Raw genomic sequence first — 21,322 nt, 5'->3', positions numbered from 1 at the left:
GGCTGGGTCTCCTCCTGCAGACTAGGAACTGTCCCCAGGGCAGGGGCTGGGTCTCCTCCATCTCGCCAGAAGCTCCTAAGGGCAGGGCTGCGTTTTTTTCCTTAACCTGAGAATTTTTCCAGCAGAGGAGGGAACAATAAACGATGATTTTTAAAGAATGAACAAAGGCTGAACAACAAAAACAACAAAAATCAAGGCAGAAAGCATCGAACTTTAGGCTTGGGGATGTGGCTCCTGCAAGTTGAAAGGCCCCAGATGGCAGAACCAGGGCCAAGAGGGGAAAGTCCACGTCCAGTAGGAAGGTCCGCAGAGAAGAGAGCGCAGGACTGGGGGGCCACAGGCCTGCCTTCCCATTGGTCGCTGCTTCTGAGCAGCTGTTTCACCTTCAAACAAGTCAGTTCCCTTCCTGAGACTTAGGGCTCCATCTGTAAATAAGGGCATTGAGAAAACATAAGTCCAAAGTTCCCCTAAAATTCTAGGATCCTACGTCACTGACAATCAGGGCTGCCTGTGAAGTGATGAGAGCTCCAGTAATGGAAGTATTCAAGCGAACGTGCAAAGTCCAGTCCATCAGGGATCCTGTGAGAGGATTCCTGCTGTGGACAGAGGGGAAGGGATCTTGAAAGGCTCTGAGCGTGGCTTTGACTTTATTGATCACAGTTTTGAGGTCTTGTTCTCTGGTTCTGGGCACCTCTGGGACTTTGCAATCCTAGGACATCTCATGTCAGGGTCCCCAGAGAAGGGTGGGTAGTGGAGTGAGTGGTGCAGAGTGTGGGCTCGGGGCCAGACGGCCCAGGACCGCTCTCAGCTTCTTCATCGGTACAGTGAACTGATAATAATCTCGGGGTGCCGCTGGGGGATTAAATGATTAAATGTACAAGAAAAAGGGAGACAGTGCCTGGCACACAGAAGTGCCACGAATGGGACTTAACGAAAACTCCACGTGTTCTTGGCAGTTCCAATTATGGCCACTCTTGCAGCACCAGTTTCATTCATTCAGCAGGAGTTTATTGAGTACCTACTGTGTGCCAGGCACTGTTCCAGGCCCTGGAGACTCAGCAGCCAAAGATCCCTGCTTTCGTGTGGCTGACGTTCTAATCAGCAAGCCAACAGTGAACATATTCTCAGGCAGGTCTCCGAGGTGTGGCCAGTTCCCTTCCTCTCGGCTCCAGCCAGGCGTTATCGGAGCACCTCTGATAACCGCGGAGTTGCCCACTGAAAGCCTGAGAAGCTTGCAGGGCAGGCAAGGAGGGTGTCAAGCAGGAGAAGGCAAGCTTGAGGACAAATGGCCCCTCTCTCTGGGGCATTGTCATTTTTGAATGGCCGGTGGCCCAACCACATCTTTGCGTGTGTCTTCCTTGGAGGCACACAAATCCATCTGTGTCCTGAGCGGCCACATGCTCGGCCCACTCCACCAGCCTATTTATTATTCTAGAGATAGAGGCCACGGGGCTCCCGGGGCTGCCGTGAAAACACCTTCCAGGTGATGAGCACCGAGAAACAGGGCTGTGTGCAGCTCTTTCCACCACAGACCTGGTTTGGACCCTGCTTATTTGCTTCCGGGCTTTCTGCACGGAATTTCGTCTTATAGGCATTGGTGGGACTTGCTAATAATTCACCAGTGAGCCGGAATCTTTTAATAACACCAGATAGCCCTTCTTAAATGCTGTGCACGATGCTGTACAGCTGTCTGTGTTTTATCTTTGTGAGTCCTCACCATAACCCCAGGAAGTAGGCATGATCTTTCTCTCCATTTTGAAGGTGAGAAAACTGAGATTTCCTAAAGATACAGTTCCTAAGAGACTGTGCTGGGACTTGAAGCCATGGCTGGCTGGTGCCTAGAGTCATGTCCTTTTACTCTGTGACCCAGAGAAGGGCCAGATGAAATACTGGACTTGGTGAATCTGGGTGATTCCCTACTCTCTGCTGTGTCCTCATGCTGTGTTAAGGGAAGAATAAAAAATGACAAATCCCAGCCCCTGCTTTCGAAGAATCAACACTGATCAAGGATTCTGGGTGCGGTGCTGCTGTCCCTCTCGGAGGCCCCCTTTCCCCCCTGGAGGCGGACAGCTTGCTCTAGGTGCTTGCTAAGATTCCTTCCAGTTCAGCCTTCAGAGAGTTTCAAGCAGAATAATACTCGTACACGGCCGATGCCGTGCTAAGCCCTTTGAGGTCCCAAACCACCCATGCGGAGGCTGCTGGTATTAGCACAATTTTAGGAAAAATCTAGGAGTTAGAGATGTAGGTGATGGGGCTGCCGCAATGCTGTTCTTAATCATTATATCTCACGCTTCGTGAGAAGGTCGGTGCCTTCTGGGGTGGAGGCAGCCCTGGGAAATAGGACAAGGAAGGAAGAAGAGGTGAGAGAATTGGCAGCAAAGAGCATGTCCCTTCCTCCAGGAAGTCCTCTTGGATTCTAAGAGGTGAAATTGGAAGTCCTTCCTCAGAGCTCCCGATAGCACCTTGCACCTCAGCCACTGGAAAACTGGACCTTTACTTGTTTGTTGCGCCCAGACTGAGGGCAACCTGATGGCCAGCAGTGGGCCCTGTTCTCCCTCCGCTCGGTGTCTTACTTGGTAGAGTGGAAAAGGGTCGGTGCTGTGCGGAGGGAATGAGGAAGGAGGGAGGGGGAAGTGCCGACTTTATTTAGTCCTCTTCATTTGAGGAAAAGATGACGCACACCTAAGGAGCACCTGCGACGTAACCAATCAGAGTAGCATGTCCCAAACTTAAGTCATTCTCCAACCACCTTCAAGATGATTTTTGCTACATTTGTGTATTATCTGTGTTGTTCCTGACTTCTTATGAAATTGATGCATTTTAAATTAAAAGTATAGACTAGTTCCATAAAGGCAAGTCGATTGTAAAAACTCACACGAGGGGAAACAAAACAAGATGATTAAGGTCTTACTGGGAAGTGTCGCCTGTGAAGGCTCTGGGTCTGAGGCCTCTCCGGTAAGAAGGGAGATTAGCAAGTCTGAGAAAGGTGCCGAGGATGCCTTAGCACCAGCCTGAGAGCTGCTCTTCCGCAGGTCCAGAGGCTGGAAGGGAAGGACGTCGGAACAAGGTTCTCACTTCCCATCTCTGGGTCAGGTTCACGACTGTAATGCCTGTGTCACTGACCATCTGGGATGTCTGTCCTGCAGGTAGAGGGAGGAGACCTGCCCTGTGGGAACCCTGAAGCAGTACAAAGATGCTCCCAACACCCTCCCAGGAGCAGGGAGCTGGGGTGCTGCCCAGTCCCACACTGGGCTCAGGAGCAGTCCCTGTCCATGTCCACCAGGACACTCCTTGGGTGCCCCAGTGGCCCTCGGGAGCTTGTTTCATCGTCTTCAGGAGCCCGTTGTTTCCTCTGCTGATTCAGCCCCCTCCTCTCGCTTCACTGTGAAACCTGAATGGTCAGGGCCAGCTAGCTGCTCTGTTCATGCAGCTTGGAGAGCTGCCCACCCCTCCTGGGAAGCCCAGGTGGCACCCGGGCAAGGAAATGTCCTTCCACCCACTAAGACACCCCTGGTTGGTGCAGGTGGTCCAGAGGTTTGGGGGCCTTAGCTGATCTGGTGCTGGAGGAGATTGGGGTCTTCAGCCCACCAGGAGGGGACTCGCAACTAAACCCTGTAGCCTCATTCCCAGCCAAGACACACCAGAGCCACCTCTGACATCCCTTGTTCATTCATTCGTTCATTCATTCAACGAAGTTTCATCGAGCACCTATGGAGTGCTAAGGCCCAGCAGTGAACAAAGAATGCACTGCCCTGTCTACAGGGTTGAGAGCCTGGAGGGGTAGACACAGACAGGAGAAAGCAAACCAAGAAACAAACCAATAGAAGGATGGTTTGTGGGAGGAAGCTCGCAAGCAGGGGACCTACTTGTGAGAGAAGAGAGGGGCCTGCCTTAGATGTGGGGATTAGGGAAGGCATTTCAGCCGAGCCCTGGAGGCTGGGCGCTCCCGTTAGAGGAAGGAGCGTGTGCAAATCCCTGAGGTGGAAAAGAGCCCCTCGAAGCTGCTTCTGCTTTGTACATTCCTTCTCCCCTTCTCGGGCCTTCCAGGGAACATGGGGTCAGAGCAGAACAAGCAGGCTCTTGACGGCAGGCTGACTTAAGTTTGAGCCTTGGATCCGTCCCAGAACTTCAAAAGTTATTTGACCTCTGTAAGCTTCCTCTCCCCATCTGTAAAATGGGAACAGGAGAGCACCAGGACCGTGCCTAGCAGAAGTGAAGACTCGAAACTATTAGGTTATTTTCCCACCAGTGTTTAATAAAATTCCCATGTGTGTGAGATTGGGGCTTGACTATTTCCAGAGGAACCATGGTGAGTCAAGCAGGGCCTCCGTCTCTGCATAAAAAACTTGCTCTTCCATCTCAGCCTGGGGGACAGGTCTCCTTCAGGGGGTTCCCGATGCAGGGCGAGGTGGGAAGTGAGAGTGTTTTGGAACCAGGAGAATGAGCAGGGCCCTGGGCGTCCCTCGGGGCACCAGCAGCTGCAGCAGAAAGAGACCATGCCTCACATGGACGAGCCACCCATCCTCTCTGTGCTTCAGTTTCCTCATCTGTAAAATGGGAGTAATGATAACCCCTTACCGGTGACTGTGGGAACAGAAGGGGATCCTATCCTGAAAGCACTTCGCAAACTGTCACGTGGTGCGTGGAGGCGGGGACTTCCTCCGGTAGAGGAGGCTGCTGGCGGGATTCGCAGGTGGTGGCTCAGGACGGGTTCTAGCAGGGGCGGGGCTGAGGCTCCAGTTCTCGCTCTCGCTTCCAGGTGTGGTTCAGTAACCGCCGCGCCCGCTGGCGTAAGCAGGCAGGGGCCAACCAGCTGGCCGCGTTCAACCACCTTCTGCCAGGAGGCTTCCCGCCCACCGGTATGCCCACGCTGCCCCCCTACCAGCTGCCGGACTCCACCTACCCCACCACCACCATCTCCCAAGGTGAGTGGCCAGCCCACCCCGGCATCGCAGCCGCGCCCCTCCGTCCCTTCTCCCCCCATCCCATCCATCCCGTCCTGGCTTCCATTTGCAAGGGCTCTTTGCCTTCGTGCCTGTCGGCTTTCCTGTGGGCAGCACGGTAGGGCAGGAGAGCTGTGGTCCTGCCCTTGAAATTGTCGGCTCTGCTGGCAGGTGGCAGCATCCAGGTGGGGAGGGACCAGGTAGTCTCCATACAGGTGCTCAGAACAGAGCTCCCCAACCTGTAACGTGCACAGGAAAATCCTGGAGCTCTCTGGTTCAGAGGGCCCGAGATCCTGCATTTCTCACAAGCTCCCGTCCCTGGACATGCCGAGGCACGGGGATTTACAGTGTCCTGCCTCGGCGCCTTGAGCAGAGCAGCCTTTGCGGGGAAAGGAGCACGTTCCCCAGGCACGTTGAGTCCTTGGTTTTGTCATGAGTGAGTGTGTGTGTTGGAGGAATACTGGGATATTTGCTTTTAGATTATGCTGGCTTCCAATCTGTGTCAAACAGAAGTCTACAGAAAGGCTTAATAATTTCCTGGGCTCTCATTTTCTTGCCCTTCCTCCTTAAAAGACCCAGTTTCAGATGGAATGGAGGCTGGAGCGCCCCTTGGAGGACCTGAAGAAGCCTCCTCTGAGGTCCTGCCACCCAGGCTGGAGGGTCAAGTCTCTCCTTCCGCTTGACCCGGGGCTGGACTGGGGGGCTTTGGGCCCCTGAGGACCACCTGGCACGGAGCTCAGTTCTCCTGGTGGCTAGAAGTAGAAGAATCCATTCTGGCCTCGGGGTGGGCGGAGGGGAGGTGGTGAGCAAGTGGGAGAAGTGAGGGCATCCAAGGGGTCTCTGGGGCAGGGGGGTTGGGCCCAAGAGGAGACAGTGAGCCTTGTTGGGGAAGCAGGGCCCCCCGCCCCAGCACATACCAGGAATCCAGCTTCCTGCCTTCCTCCTAAAGGGCTGGCAGGCTGGAATTCTGCTGGCTGACAGGGCACCCCTCCAGAAGCGTCTTCAGTCACGGCAGGGTACCAGCCGAATAGCAGCCAGTCCTGGCCCTGCCCCTCACTGGCCTTGACCCCTTGAGAGGCGCCCCAACCCCACTGAGCTCTCGGCGCCACCCTCTGTCACGTGGGCTCTGCTCTGGCGTCACGCCCTTAGACAGCGCCTGTACAAGCGCCCCCCAAGCGCTCGGTGCTACACTGTCAGGTCAGGCCTGGTGGGTGTGACAGAGGCCCCAGCGAGATCTGGCTTTCAGTTCATCTTTTATTGAGCACCGACGGTATGCCAAGCACTGAGCGGCAGGGCAGTTTCAACCAGGGGGCTGTCCGTTGAGACCCGGCCGACCGCCGGTGCCCAGCCTAGGAGCCCGCCTGCCCCTTCCCGAGCAGGGCGAAGAGGCGTCCCTTCCCTCCAAGGAGGAGAGGGAGAGGGAGGCGAGGCTCCCGGCGCGCCCTCCGCGCAGGAGCTCCTTTCCCTGCCCTCAGAGGCCCCCGGGGGCCAGGCCGCTGCTCAGGACGTCCCCTGGGTCTCTCCACAGACGGGGGCAGCACGGTGCACCGGCCCCAGCCGCTCCCGCCGTCCACCATGCACCAGGGGGGACTGGCCGCGGCGGCCGCGGATACCAGCTCGGCCTACGGCGCGCGCCACAGCTTCTCCAGCTACTCGGACAGCTTCATGAACCCCGCGGCGCCTGCCAACCACATGAACCCCGTCAGCAACGGCCTGTCCCCTCAGGTAGGTGCTCTCGCCCTCTCCCCAGAGGCCCAGCGCCAGATGCCCACCAGCCCAGCCAGCGAGGGCCGGTGTCCCTCAGAATTCACGGGGTCTCCGTGGAACCCCTGGCTGTCGGGTGCCTTGAGAGCCGAGGGGTGGGGAAGCACCTTCCTTCCGCATCCCCTTTTCAACATCCCGTGTTCCTTTCCCTGGGGTTGTCTCCAAGCTGCAGACCTCGGGACCCAGCAGACGGATGGGTCCCAGAAACAAATGGGTGTGATGCAGGAGCCTTACCTTAGCCCGGCACCCCCCAAGCTCAGGAGACTGCCCGGCAGCCACCTCAGGGTCACTGAGTCCGTGGAGGCCAGAGCGTTTCAGCTCCTGCGCAGGTGGAAGCCCTTCCTGCAGGAGGCTGGCTGCGGGTGGGGCTCTGTTCTGGAACCAGGAATCCTGCTCGACCCTACGCTGTGCTCCTTCCCCATCTTATTAGTGCAGAGACTGGGGCATTGGGTGCTGGCCTGGGAGCTCTACCCTGACTGGGTCTTTGGGACTCTGTTCACTCAAGTAGGATTGGCCGCTGGCCATGTCACTCATCGCCTGGTGGCGCTCCTGGGCGTCAGGGAAGGTGAAGTGGGAAGGACGGTGCTGGGGTTTACGGTGGTTGCTGGTAGGTCTGGGGAACAGGACCCCCATGCGGGATGTCCCGGTGGATTTGAGGGCTGGTCAGCTCGTGCTTGTAGCTACAGTGGCTCTCAAATGTCCATGGGGAGGGGGCAGTTAGGTCCAGGACTGGGCGTATTCTGCCTCCCACCCCTTCCTCATGTCAGTGGGGAAGACACAGAATGAGAACGTACTTCAACAGCTGTAGTGTGGAAGAAAGGGCGAAGGTTTCGGTGTCTGCCTTTGGGTTTAAATCCCAGCTCCGCCACTCGGGGTGCTCTTGGCCAGCTGCCCTGGTAAACTAAGCGTCTGTTCCCAACAAGGGTGTTCTCTGCACGCAGTGCACCAGCCAAGGCCCGGCAGAAGTAGCTGCCCAACAAGCACGGCTCTGCTGCCTACTTGCAGGACAATGTATGTAACACGGAGACCTGCTGCCTAAAGAACAAAAATGTATTAAGGGGTCGGTGAGCTCTGGGCTGCGGGCCGCGTCTGTCCAGATACACTTTTTTATAAATAAAATTTTATTGGAACACAGCCATGCCCATTTGTTTCCACATTTACAGCTGCTTTATTGCAACAACAGCAGAGTTGAATGGTTTTGGCAGAGACCAGATGGCCCGCAAAGCCTAAAATATTTACTCTCTGGCCCTTTACAGAAAAAAAATTTGTTGACCCCTGGTCTAAAACATTGAGAATTTTCTTTTCTGCTTGTTCTGGGTTCATTCCCGTTTGCCTCCATGAACTTGAGTAGTTGAGCGTTAATTGCATTTTATTTCCATCACCCGTGGGTAAAACCTGGAGCAAATCCCTTCCCTTCTCTGTGCCTTGATCCTCTTGTTCATAAATGGGGATAATGGTAGTCCCTGCCTCACCGGATTGGGTGAGACGGTCTGGGGAAAGCACTGAGCCCGGGACCTGGGGCCTGCTGAGTGCTCAGGGACTGTTAGCAGCTGCGCGCAGACCGCCTGACGGGGATGCACCAAGCCCTCTTGGGGTCCACGGTATGGGGGTGGGGTTTACGGTGGCTACTGGTAGGTTTGGCACTCCAAGGTGGCGTGCCAGCTGCAGAGCTGGTCCTCACCGAGCCAGGCCACTCCCTTGCCTGGTGTCCACTGTGAGCGATGCCTGGTGTTTGCTGTACAGCCTGTAGAATGGAATTTTTCCCCAGTTGACACCAACGGGCCTCTTTGGGGGGGGTCAAGGCTGTGCCCTCCATCTCATTAACGCTGAGTGTTCACTGGTCAAACACTTCCAGGGGTGATACAACAGCTCCCAGGGCTGGTTCGGATGCGGGGAGGGCAGGGTCACACGACTCAAGAATGTGTTTCAGGCCCAGCCTGGTTGTAAGAGACGAGCTTGGAGGAGGCACCACTTAGCTGAAAAGGGCACTTATGCAATAAGGCCCGTCGTCTCACTTGACAGATGGGGGATCCGAGTGGCCTGCCCGTGGCCCCAGGAGAGCGTTAGCAGGCACTGACCCCTGGCCATTGCTCCCCGCAGCTCACCCCCGCCTCAGTGTGGGCCCAAGGTGCATGCCCAGCACAGACTTTTGTCACAGGACAGAAGGGAGACTAGCAGATTAGGGCCTCCTGCCCCCCCCGGAGCGTGGTCTGGTGATGGGGTTAGAGGTCTGGGGCACTCCGGGCTCGGCCGGGGCCCAGAAGTGAGCCTCTGGGAGAGAGGGAGAGCAAGAGAGGTGGACCCATGCGTCGAGCAGGACCTGCGGCCCCTCGTGTGAAGGTCTCAGAGTCAGATGTTGTGTTTTCTGCCCCTGTCTGGAATCTCTGGAGATGGGTCCTCACTCCCCCTCCCAACCCAGGGTTCCCCCAAACCAGGGATGAGAGACCCCCAGGAGGCTTCCGCCCCGTTCCTTGGGACTGAGAGGCCATGAGGACATGATGAATGGGGCGAACCTCGGAGACTCGCCCAGGAGTTCCCACCAAAGGTGTGAAGACGGATGGGAGGTCTGACAGGGGCAGAGGGGACCCGGAGGTGAACAGCTGCTGGGGAGGGGAGGGGGCGCGCCCAGGGCAGGGGCGAGGGCGGGGGGGGTCAGGCCCTGTGTGCTTCTGTGCGTGAGGAGCGCGGGGGGTTAAGCTGCGAACACTTCCTGAAGGGGGAGAGGGGCCTCTGGGCCTTGGACAAATGTTCCTGACATTTCTAAGCTCCGACTCCCCACAGGCTCCCCCCCTCTTTTGGGCAGGCAGACTTGACCTCTTCAGCACATGTCCGCGGCTTTGGGGGGACCCTCTGCCAAGTGGGGGACATCTCCAGGGAGGTGTCTATAGACCTGCTTGCAACATCCTCTCTCCCCCAGGGGAGGAGTTTCTCTGTAGCTCAGCTGGGCTGGGGGGGTGGACCCCCCCGGGACAGGGCTTCGCCCTGGGATGGTGGGGCCATCCCACTACCCAAGATTTGGGGTCCCCACTACAGTCACCCCGAGAACCTTGAAACTGGAGGGTGGTTTTTGTTCCCACGGAAGCCGAGGGGGATTGCACTGAGAAGTCGGGGCTCTGCCGAGCACCTGCTCAGACCAGGGGGCGCGAGCTGCTCCTCACACTGGCTGCCGGGCCGCTGCCCGCCGTGAGGAAACCGTTTCCCTCCAGTGGGCCCACCGGGGCCCCTTGCCTCAGACCCCACCTGGGTGACCCCCCCATGGCGCTCTCAACCTGCGCCCCAGCTCTGAAGAGGTAACTGCTTGAGCACACCTTTTCGGAGGGCGTATCCAAGGTGCCAGATGCTGCCCAAAGACCCCTGCCCCAGCGGAGCCGGCATCCTAAGAGGGCAGCCAGCCAATAACCACGCCAAGAAAGCAAGCCACGTAGTCTATTTAATACTGAGGATGATGGGGCAGTGGACCTTTATGGAGCCCCTGTGAAGTTCAAGTTCTGTTCTGAGTAGTTTCTATATGAATTCATTTAATCTGAATTCTATATGAATTCAAAACCCTGACTCTAAAGCCTGAGCGCCTCATCGCTCATTTGCAGAAATGCCCATGCCCTGTTCCCCTTTTTAGGAGACTGGCTGGCAGCAGGAAGAGCCCATCCCTTCAGCTTGTCGAGGGAAGAGCTCATTCAACCCACTTGACGGATGAGAAAACTGAGGCCAGGACCTTACGTTAGGGGCCAGTGGGGCAGAGCTGAGTTGTAGGCTTCCAAGAGGTTTGGATGACCTTGAGGCTCGGGTCCCTCGGAACCTACCCTCCTGCTCACCCCAACCCCAGCCTTACAGGGTCAGGCAATCAGCACTCACCACCTGGGGTCCCCAACTTTGTGTCTTGGGTCCTTCTGAAGAGGTGCCTGGAAAAGGATTCCTGCCCCCAGTCCTCTTTTCTGATGCTTTCTGGAAGGGGGTGGGGGGCTAGGATTTGTTGACCCCTAGCCCACTCTCTCACCTTCACCCCAGACTGAGGGTCAGCTCCTTGGAAAGCAGCTCTTAGAAAACAACTCAGGACAGCTTAGAACCAGAAGGAGACTGCTGTGGCAAGGATGATAAGTCATGCAGATGGGTCACTTCCTCCCAGCCCCCATCTAGGTATATCTCAAGTGGGGCCCGCTTTCAGGGGCATTGGGCAGAGATACAAAGGTGGACACGCAGATCTGCCCTTGGGGATTGCCCACTCTGATGGAGAAGACACAGCCCTCCCCCCAGGAGCTCCAAGTCTGATGGAAAAGACAAACCCCTTGCCTGTTAGATGCCAGGCTGATGGTGGAAGCACAGACCTATCTTGGGGACTTCCTGGTGTGGTGGGGATGACAGTATGTGCACACAACTGTCGCTGCTGCTCTTGCCAGCCCAAGCCCCCAGGCAAAGAACTGGGTGCAGAGTTCTACCCCTTCCAGAGTAGTTTGGCTGGAGGCCACTGGCAGGGCGCCCATGCTGGGGGCTGCATCGGGGCCTGTGAGGGAGTGTCCCTGAGGGGCAGCCCTTGGCTGGAGCCACCTTATCCCCCCAGTTTTTGTAGATGCAGACACTGTCAGAGTCGAACGTAGAAACCGACATCCAGAGAGGCAGAGAAAAGTGTCCAAAGTCACACTGTCGGGTTAGTGGCAGGTCTGGGACCAGAGCCCGGTCAAGGGCCCCTGCCCCTGCATCCTGGAAGGAGGGCGTTTGTGTCTTGCCATCCCCTTTGGTGGCATTCATCATCTCCTTTGTTCCTCTCTGAAGCTTAAAACGAAGGGCCCTGTAAGAGGGATTTACATATTCACAACCCACCCCACCCCCCCACACACACACACTGAACTAATGGCAAATGCTTCCAAGTGGGCAGGTAACCAGCCCTCGGATATGATCACAACTAACCAAGCCTTGTTGTTCTCTCTGTCATCTCAATTCTCTTCTCTTTTCCCTCCTGTGCAAATAACAATTCCAGTGACAGCCAATGGTGGTGAGTGCTCACAGAGGGCCAGGCATGGGTGGAGCAAAATGATTTTTACCAGCTTTCCCTCACACAATCTCAGCAGTGATTTTGTGATCCTCACTGTACAGATGAGGAAACTGAGGCGCTTGGAGAGTGACTTGTCCAGGGTTATCCATTCATCAAGCAATATTAACTGAACCCCTGCTACGGGCCAGTTCTGTCGTAGGGTCTTGTAGTCTGGCTCCAAAGCCCATTCTGCTGTTCTGTTGTATCTGCCCTGTGAGGTTGGCACGATAGTCCAAATGGAGAAGTTGAGGCTCAAGCCCAGGGGCAATTAATGACAGAACCAGTTTCCGAGCCTATATCCCCAAACACCAAGCTTCTCCCACCTCCCATAGCCAGTAGGAGTAAAGCGTCGGGTTCGAGCAAATGGACTCGAGCAAACACCCAACGCTACCCTCTTGGTGTCCCATGGGGCCTCCCGGGGAACTTACCTGGCAAGGAGGACATGCCATCAGCTGAACGCCCACTGGCTGCAGCACTTAGCCTGCACAAAGTCGTTCAAGCCCACGGCAGCCCTACCCTTGGGGGAACAGGCTCAGAGAGGTTGAGTGACTTGCAGAAGGCCACAGAGCTAGTGAATGGAGGAGGTGGGATTCTCACTCAGACCTTCTGGCCCCTCTGATCCTCTGCAGGACAGGAGAGAGATGTCGGCTGGCTCTGGGGAGCTGAACTAGGCACCGCACGTGGCAGAGTTGGAAACTCCCTTCGCCTGTCTCCTCTCACTTCCTCTTTGTGTTTTTTTCCCCCTTTATTGGCGACACTGCGTTTATAATAGGCATTTAAAATGAGTCTTGCTGGACCAGGGACGAGGAAGGAGGAGGGAGCGGGAGATTTGTACGCAGGATGATGGGGAGGGGGATTGTGGGGTGTTAAATAGCCCAGAATTTTTAAAAAACTGATGCAAATCACTGGTAAGAGAGAAAATTATGTGCAATTACGTCCTGATATTGGAAGGTTTTGCCTAGCCCAGGCAACAAGATCTCATTAACAAGCAGAAAATAAGATTGAAATGGTGTGTAAAAGAGCTGAAAAATGAATTTGAATGCTGCGTTTGTCCACAATTACCCCCTCCTTCACACATATTTTATTGCAATTTTTTTTATTATTCTTAATCTCTCCATTCCTCAAAGCAGATTGGGGACATCCTGGCATTACCGGGGCGTCGGGAGGAGGTGTGGAGGATTTCCTGCTCCCCTGAAAGGAGACCCTTCTCTCGCACATTTTCCAAGGTTGGGTTTTGGAGGGATCAGAATTCATTTCTCCGGCTTAGCAGGTTGTAGGAACACGGGGCTTTAACCCCAGCCCGCTCTCCTCTGCGCCCCGCCCAGCCCTTCCTTCTTCTGCCTTTCTCGCGCCTCTTCTGCTGCCTGCTTCCTTGCCCCTCCGCCTTCCGCCCCTTTGCCTCCTCGGGGTCTCCTCCAGGCCACCCCTTTCTCAGGAGGCCTGTCCTTCAGGCTCCATGCGTAGAAGGAATCCTGGGAGGATAGAAACGTGTGGCCTTTGCCAACAAGCGGCCCTGACGTGTGGTCTGGGTCCCGCCCTTTAGTAAGTCGCTGGGTGGCTCTGGGTAGCTTGGTTAACCTCTCTGGGCTTCATTTTCCTCATCTGGAAATGGGGTGATACTCCCTACCTCTCAGGGAGTCTGTGCGAATTAGGGGAGAATGTGAATGAAAAGTGCCTGGCATATAGTCAGCGTTTAATAAGCGTGCATTCATCACCCCGCACCTGTGCCCTGGCCTCTGACCCTGCCTTCCTCCCTCCCCTTATCTCCAGGCTCTCTCTTCTCCCTCTTCTCTCCCCCTCTTTCCCGCCCCTTCTTTCCCCCTTCCATCCCCCTCTCCCTCACCCCCTCCAGCTGCCTGGAAAATGCACGAGTTGGTTTCCACTGAGGGCCACGAAGGTGTGTCCTGTGCTCTGCAGGGTGCAGGCGGCTCCCCTCTCTCGGCATGAGGCATGGGGGTGGGGGCTGTCCCTCTAGCCCTCCCTCTCCTGGCCCCTGGGGACGTGTGGAAGGAGCAGCTGGCTCAGGCAGGAAGGACATGGGCTGCGAGTGGTTTTTCCCAAGCCGAGGGCCAGGCTAAACCGAGTCATCCCCTGCACACCCCCACACACCCATTGCTCACTGTGTGCAGCGGTGATGGTGTGGGGTCTGGGGCCAGAGTATGGAACTGGCCAGAGTGTTGGGGCCCGGAGCCAAATGACCCTTTCCAGCATCCGCCCTCCCCAGATGGCTCAGGTCTCAGAGACCCTACAAAGTCATGCCTGCCAGCGCTCTTCGCCGCCCTGGTTGGCGTCTTGGTGGGGGGACGTGGGTGGTGTCCGTTCTGCTCAGCGGGCGTCCTCCCGCACTCCAGAGCGCCCCCTCCCTCTGCTCCTGCAGAACTGCGAGGCTGGGGGGGCTGGCGAGGGCAGAGGTGAGGGTGGAGGGCCGGCCTTGGTCCCAGAGCCCTGGGCATCCTTGGACCCCTCCCAGCCCCTGAGGGAACAAGCCCTGCCAAGCTCCTGCTGCCACATCCAGCTCTGCCTTTGTCCACGGTTAGCCTACCTCAGTGGGAAAAGCTGAGTTATTTCCCCCCTGGCGGCTCCTGGCCAAACAAAACCACCTGCTGGCGTCCATCAGTCAGAGGCGCCCGCGCCAGCCACGGGGGGGGCCAGACAGAGCCTCCTCTCCTGTGAAAACAGACCCGTGTTTATGTCTCTGCCTTTCTCACCCCTTTTTCCTGGGTGGAGGGGGGGAGAGAAAGGCGAAACCGGGATCAGGAACTTTGGGGGCCCGCTGGGATCGGGGACGGGGCGCCGTGCTTAGAAATCGGGGGCCCGGTTTACGGCCTGCCTCTTCCCGGGGTCTCCATCTTTCAGGAAGAAGGAGAACAGTGCTGGCCTTTTCTCCCTTCTTGGGGGCCTGGGGGGGCCCTGAGAGTTTTGAGCCCATACCCCCGGGTCTGAACAGGACAGATGGGTTGAGAAGTGCCCCCCAGGGCCGCTCAGGGGCCTTTTTGCCCACTAGTCAAACACTGCGTTGATGTAGACCCACGCCGTGAGTGGGCAGCAGAAAGGCCTGGCATGAACAAGCGAGGGGAGGGGAACGTGCAGCCTGCCTGGGGGTTCTGGAGGCTTCCATGCATCTTGTCCTCAGGGACCACGGTCTTGTTACGCCCACAGGTGGGGAAGCCATGCTCTGTGCATGATGATTTGCTTGGCTGGCACACAGTAGGCCTCCAGGTGTACTGCAGCCTTGATCAGACTCAGCTGTGGTCTGTGCGCAAGAGGGCTTGGAGGCCCTGATCCCTGAGTTTAACCTGAATGTCGTTACATACTATTCCCTTCGCATGCATTTATTTAGCTCCTGTGGTTAACCTGGCATACAGGGAAGCTCAAAACAGAAGTGAATGTTCCTGCTCTTGCCAAATGTTATTTGGGGGGAGCCAAGACTTTCCCTTCCCTTCCCCCCAAAAGCAAATAAGATCAGTTCTTGACAACTGAGCATGCTGCCAAGTCAATCAGGAGTTTTGGAGGAAGTTTGGAGAAGGGAGGGCATGGTCAGAGATGGCTGCTTGGAGGGGGCCTCAGAGGAGAGGTGGGATGTGCTCAGGGGAGAGCAGGAAGTTGATGCAGCCCAAAGAGCAGCAAACAATACGAGATACTATAGCAGTCACCAATTCAGAAGCATCATGAGTGTACGGAACGATCTACAGAACAGGGTTCAAGTTCTGACTCCCCTGTTTGCTTGCTGTGTGACCATGGGCAAGTTGCACAAGCTCTCGGAGCTTCATCTCCCTCATCTGTAAAAGGGGGTCGTTAGCCCTCAACTTGCAGGCTCAGTATGAGAATTAAAGGTGGCGTTGACGTGCAACACCCAGCACCACGCCTGGCGCATAGTATGAGCTGAATAAGTGGGAGTCCCACGCCCCCTACCCCTGCCTCCATCTGTTCTGAACTGAGCCTGGACTCGTTGGGCTAGCTGGGTTTGTTTGCTTAGGACATTTCCATTCTCGGACTGGAGGCCTGGCCTAACCTGGTCCCTTGTTGGAAAGTCAGGAGATCCGAGTCCACTTCCTGCCCTTCCTCCAACTGCTGTGTGAGCTAGGTACATGCTTCCCCTCTCCGGGCCTCAGTTTCCCCAACAATGTAATGAAAGAGGAACCAGCTGCTGGTAAGGACCAGCTGCCTTCTGCTCAGAGTAGGTGATTCTGGGGGTTCTTTGTAGGAGCACGTGAGTCGCAGCCTCTAGATCAGGGGAGGGGGAAGGGGAGCTCACTCTCTCTCTCCTGCATCCCCTCCCTGCTCTCCTGGGGCCCCAGCTTGGGCCTGCTGTGGCTTCCCGGCAGGCAAGAGGTTTTAGCTGGAGTTGCCTGGCTTGGTGGGAAAGAATGCAAATAGAGGATTTGTCTTTCTTTTCTGATTAGCACGGGGGCTCGGGACCATCCCGGCAGAGAGAGGAGAAGAAAATGAGGGAGATTAGTAATTAATACAGCGGGCAGACTCGGGGCTGCGCAGGCCGGTCCCTGGGGTCCCCTGCGGGAGAGAGGCTGCGGGATGGCAGGGCCACTGGACCTGGGAGGCCAGGCCAGACCCCAGGTGGGGGTGCAGGGGGCACTTTGAGAGTCCCCAAAGGTCACGCTGTCCCGTGCCTCCAACCCTTTGCACCCACTGCTCCTTCGACCTGGGGTACCTCCTCCACCCCCCAGAACCCTCATGGCGCATCCACCCCCACTTGACCTTGAAGACTTGCCCCCTCCTGGGAAGCCTGCCTCTCACCCCCTCGAGGTGACTTAGTTGCACGTCCCCCTTCTCACCCTCAATTGCGTTCATCTTATTTTATCACTGTATTGAAATTACCTACATTACTAGACAAATAATATTAAATAGGAGTGATGATAACGGCTAATTTTTTGGAGCAATTTCTACAGGCCAGAAGCCGTGCTAAGGCCTTTACGTGGCTTACCTCACTTCACCGCAGCACAGCCCCTTGAAGGAGGCCCTGAGCTGATGTCTGCTGTGCAAGGGGAGGGACAGAGGCACCGAAAAGTTTAGGTACCTTTGTCTAAGGTTGAGTTGCTAACAGGTGGCAGGGCAGGATTCGAACCCAGGCTGCCCGGCTCCAGAGCCCAGGCCCCGGAGCCCATCCCCAGTGCGTGATATTAAAATGCTCTGTTTCCCACCAGCTGGGGAGAATTTGGGGACCCCAAACACGGGGCAATTCTCAGTGCCCTCCGAGGCAGGAGAGCAGAGGGGTCGATGCCCAACACTGTCACTTCCTACCGGCGTGACTCCTCTGTCCAGTGGGGTTAATTACCATTCCTTTCTCGTGGAGCGAGTCTGCAAAACACCTGAAATGGCACGTGGCACAAAACAGGGCGGCAATGGGGCGGGGGGATCTGGGGCTCCAGCAGGCGCCACGATATGCCCAAGGAGGGCACCCAGGCAGGGCGTTAGTGCAGGACCAGGACCCCATGCCTCCGTTGTTGAATGCCCCCTGCCCAGTGCCTTTGCAGCCATCCCTCCCAGTCTCATTTCCCAACTTCCCTCCATCGGCCTTGCTGTACCGTAGTAGCCTAGTAGCCGTAGTAGCCGTAGTAGCTGGTAGACCCCTGCTGCTTCCTGCCTCCCCCTCTGGCTGGCCTGCCCACCTCCACCCTACCCCCAGGCTCCTCCCTCTCTCCTGACCCTCCACCTAGCCCTCTCCCCAGGGGTGAGCATTTCTCCCATCCCTTTGGCCATGGGTGGGGAGTGTTCTGCGCCACCCCGGGAGCTCTGCTGAGGGATGGTGGCTGATGGGGAAGAAACAAACAGAAGCTTCTCCCCAGGGGCTTCCAGTAGTTTCCACGAAGTGGGCCTGTGTCCCTCAGGGCATTGCTGGCCAGGCCTCCTGTGCTGCCCTGACACCTGTGCAGTCTTGGCCCAGTCCCTCCCTGACTCTGTGCCTCGGTTTCCCTGAGTGCTAAGGGCTATTCTCCCCCACCACGGCTGCATCCTGCTCAGCCTGGCCTAGCCGGACAGTCCCGCCTTCCTGCTTTCTTTCCCGAACAGCCATTCTTGTCTGTCCCTCAACCCAGAACTTCCTCTTGGGGCCTAATTGATTAGGAAATCATCAGTCCTCCCCTCCCCTGTTCTCTCTTTGGCCCCATTTTCCCCATTGCACCCTGTCCCCCCCCTACACCTTCCTGGCATGATCCTCTCACCACCCCCAGCCCCAGCCTTCCCCCCTCTCCCACCCTCTTGTCTTCTTTTTTTTATTTTTATTTTTTAAAAATATTTTATTTATTTATTTCTCTCCCCTCCTCTCCCTCCCCTCCCACCCCAGTTGTCTGTTCTCTGTGTCTACTTGCTGTATCTTCTTTGTCTGCTTCTGATGTTGTCAGCGGCACGGGAATCTGTGTCTTTTTGTTCGTCATCTTGCTGTGTCAGCTCTCCGTGTGTGCAGCACCATTCTGGGGCAGGCTGCACTTTCTTTCGCGCTGGGCGGCTCTCCTTAGGGGGTGCACTCCTTGCGCGTGGGGCTCCCCTACGCAGGGGACACTTCTGCACGGCACTCCTTGTGCGCATCAGCACTGCGCATGGGCCAGCTCCACATGGGTCAAGGAGGCCCGGGGTTTGAACCACAGACCTCCCATGTGGTAGACGGACGCCCTAACCACTGGGCCAAGTCCTCCGCCTCCTGTCTTCGCAGCCTCCTGTCTTCTTTCAGACCCTCCACCCGCCCTCCCTTCCCTCTTCTCCCCGGTTCTGCTCTTGCCCACCGTCTTCCACTCTCTCTGAGTCTTTCCTTTTCCTCTCCTTGTTTTATCTCCGCAAACACCTCTCTTTGCCCCTCTCCCGCCTCGGTTCCCCTCCCATTTCTCCTTTCGGAATTCCTGGCATCTCTGCTCCAGTGCCACTCTCCAGTGCCCTGCTGACCTGGGTCCAGGCCGGGGGCGGGGGTGGCAAGGTGGTGGCAGGAGGGATGCGGCCGGGCGGGGCGGGTGTCCACCAGCCAGGCCGTCAGCGCGCCGCCCCTCCCCGCGCGCGCCACCACCGCCGCCGCGCCTTTGATCCATGGCCCGCGGCCGCCTGACGGTGGAAAATGCGGGGAGACAAAACCACTCAGTCAAAGTGATTCCCAACAACTGTCTCCCCGAGATAAGGACGCGCTCCGCTCCGCGGCCTGCTTAATTCCTCCTGCCCGAGCTGGGATCGGGAGCGGCGGGCGAGCCTGGCAGCCCCGGACACGGGAGCCCCCGCCTGGCCTGGACGAGCTGGATGCCGGGTGTCCCGAGAGCGCGGGCCCAGGGTGGGTGGACCTCAGCTCCGGCTTGAGGGGAGAAGCAGAGAGGCCTTTCCCTTTCAGCGTGGAGGGCTCCTCCCCATTCCCATCCTTTCACTGGGTCTTCTTGACCCTTTCAGCCGGGCCTCCACCTAGAATTTTCTCCCTCTCCCCTCTGATCACTTAGCCATCCTCTCTTGGGTCTCAGCGCAGTGGTCACTTCCTCCTCCGAGAAGCTCTCCCTGACCCTTGAGCCTTCACATCTTTGCTTAGGAATTCCAACTTCCTCCATCCTATGCGCTCCCCAGCAAGCAAGCCCCAGGCTGTCTTACTGGCCTCTGTGTCCCCAGCACGTAGTAGGGACAATAAACAGTTGTGAGTGTGCAGTGGACACTGAGTCCTGGGCGCTGCAGATACCAGCGAGGCTGAACTTGGCCCCTGCCTTCCAGAGCCGTCTAAGGAGTTTGGCAGGAGACAAGCAAGCAGACGCCTGCGTCCCAGATGCCTCCAGAGAGGGGTGGAGGCTGGAGCCACGCTGGGGAGGGTCTGTGGCCCCTACTCAGGGATGGACAGTCCATCCGGAGGAACCCTGTTCCATGGCAAGCTGAGGTCCAACACGGAAGTTTGGGGACAGAGGTGGCAGGGCACCAGATTATGCAGAGTGAGGTGGGAAGGGAACCCTCGTGGTTCTGCTGTGGTCCCCTCGCTGGCCGTCAGGGACCGAGGGAGCCAGCGTGATTGGGGTGATGGCAGGGACAGAGTTATGGGGAAGTGAGGTTCAGCTCAGAGTGAACAAGGGCTTTCCAACAGTCAGAACTGGCCAGGGGTGGAGCGGAAAGCCTTGTAAAGCAGTGAGCGCCCCATCCCTGGCGGTGTGCAAGCAGAATCTGGACCGCCCCTGTGAAGACTTGGAAGCGTGCATTTTTTGCAGGGTAAGGGATTAAACCAGAGTCAGGAGCTCCCAAATGTTTGCAACAGAATGAAACTAAATTCCCAGGGGATCAGATGTAGCTTAGGTCGTTGAGCACCTGCTTCCCATGTGCAAGGTCCTGGGTTCAATCCCTGGTACCTGAAAAAACAAACAAAAACAAAACCTGAGTGCCCAGGATTCCCCCTCAGAGTTCAGCAGTGGGGCTGCGGCACCTGCATTTGAAGGGAGGCACCAGTGGGTGGGTGAAGACCTGGCTCATCTTGAGTGGGCGATGAGTGAGCTTTTGCCCGGCCAGTCTTGGTGGAGCACGAGGCCCTGCCACTGATCCCCTTAGTCTCAATGTGCTCAGGGGTCCCTCAGCACCCCAATGACACCAGCCCCTTGACGCCCCTTTCTTAAAGGCTCGACCCCAGGGCAGGGGGTTTTGTGTGTTCCAGTGGGCCCTCCCCTGAGCGTTCTCAGAGCTGGAAGATACCCTAGGGACAGCTAACCCACTGCCTCAGTTTACAAATGGAGCCGCCCCGTTACACCCCTGCATACTTTCACTGCCTGGAGACCAGGGATCAGCGCAGTTCATGATGGATGCAGGGGGTGGGGCAGCAGCCCGAGGCCTAAGAGGGTGGACTGTGGCCTTTACGCAACATTGGCCATCTCTGCGTTTACACAAAGCCCTGGGAAGGCCCTGCCAGCGAGAGACACCTGAGCAGTCAGGAGGGAGCCACCCCTGCCTGGCTCCTGCCTCGCCAAGAGGGTGGGGGCCAGAGGACGGGGTTGGACGGGGCTAGCTGAGAGAAGGGCTCAGGACACAGCCCCACAGGGCCCTGGGGACACCCGGGGGGAGCTGGCCCGAGGCCAAGTGAACGTGACCCTCTCACCAGACCGGGGGTCTCTGGCCTGTGGCAATGGAGGATTAAGGTCCCTTGAGGGTCCTGGCAAGTGTCTTATCACAAAGGGGACATGTCCAGGCTGAAATTGAGACATGACGCCTGGGGAGAAGTTCCTGAGCCTCCCCTCCGGGGCTCTCTTTCCGTCCCCCCCCCCCCCAAGACAATGCCTCCCCCTTCTCCGAGCTCCCGAGCGTCCTCCCCTGAGCCCCGCGGGTGCCGACTCCAACCCCGAGCAACCCCATTCTCCCTCTCTCTGCCCCGGGGAAGTGGCTGCCTGTCAAGGCCCCCCCTGCGTCGACCCCCACAAAGCAAGGTTGCTGGTTGCAGCATCACTGCTGTTCACAACAACGGCAGCCACACAGCCCCTTTGTCCAGGACTTGGCGTTGGCAGGTCACTTCCACCGCATTGGCTGTGGATCCTCCCTGAGCGCAGAGGTCCTGGGCTCATCAGGCTACAGATGAGGCCAAGCCAGCTGCAGCAAGGACTCCAAACCCAGGCCTGCGGGCGCAGAGAGGAGACTCACCTCCCGC

The 21,322-nt window shown here is 57.3% G+C and overlaps 1 protein-coding gene across 4 annotated transcripts in view; it reads left to right on the top strand.

The window, feature by feature from the left end:
- The window catches only part of PAX7 (paired box 7), a 100,905-nt gene that overhangs the window by 53,929 nt on the left and 25,654 nt on the right, over positions 1–21,322 (top strand). For all 4 annotated transcript variants that reach the window (XM_058304831.2, XM_058304833.2, XM_058304830.2 and 1 more), the window contains exons 6-7: positions 4,760–4,925; positions 6,472–6,668. In XM_058304831.2, coding sequence (XP_058160814.1) covers positions 4,760–4,925; positions 6,472–6,668 — 363 coding nt within the window. The remainder of the gene's footprint in view (positions 1–4,759; positions 4,926–6,471; positions 6,669–21,322) is intronic.

Source organism: Dasypus novemcinctus, chromosome 9 (assembly GCF_030445035.2).
Source record: "Dasypus novemcinctus isolate mDasNov1 chromosome 9, mDasNov1.1.hap2, whole genome shotgun sequence".
NCBI classification, from domain to species: Eukaryota; Metazoa; Chordata; class Mammalia; order Cingulata; family Dasypodidae; genus Dasypus; species Dasypus novemcinctus.
This window is presented reverse-complemented; position numbering and strand designations above follow the sequence as displayed.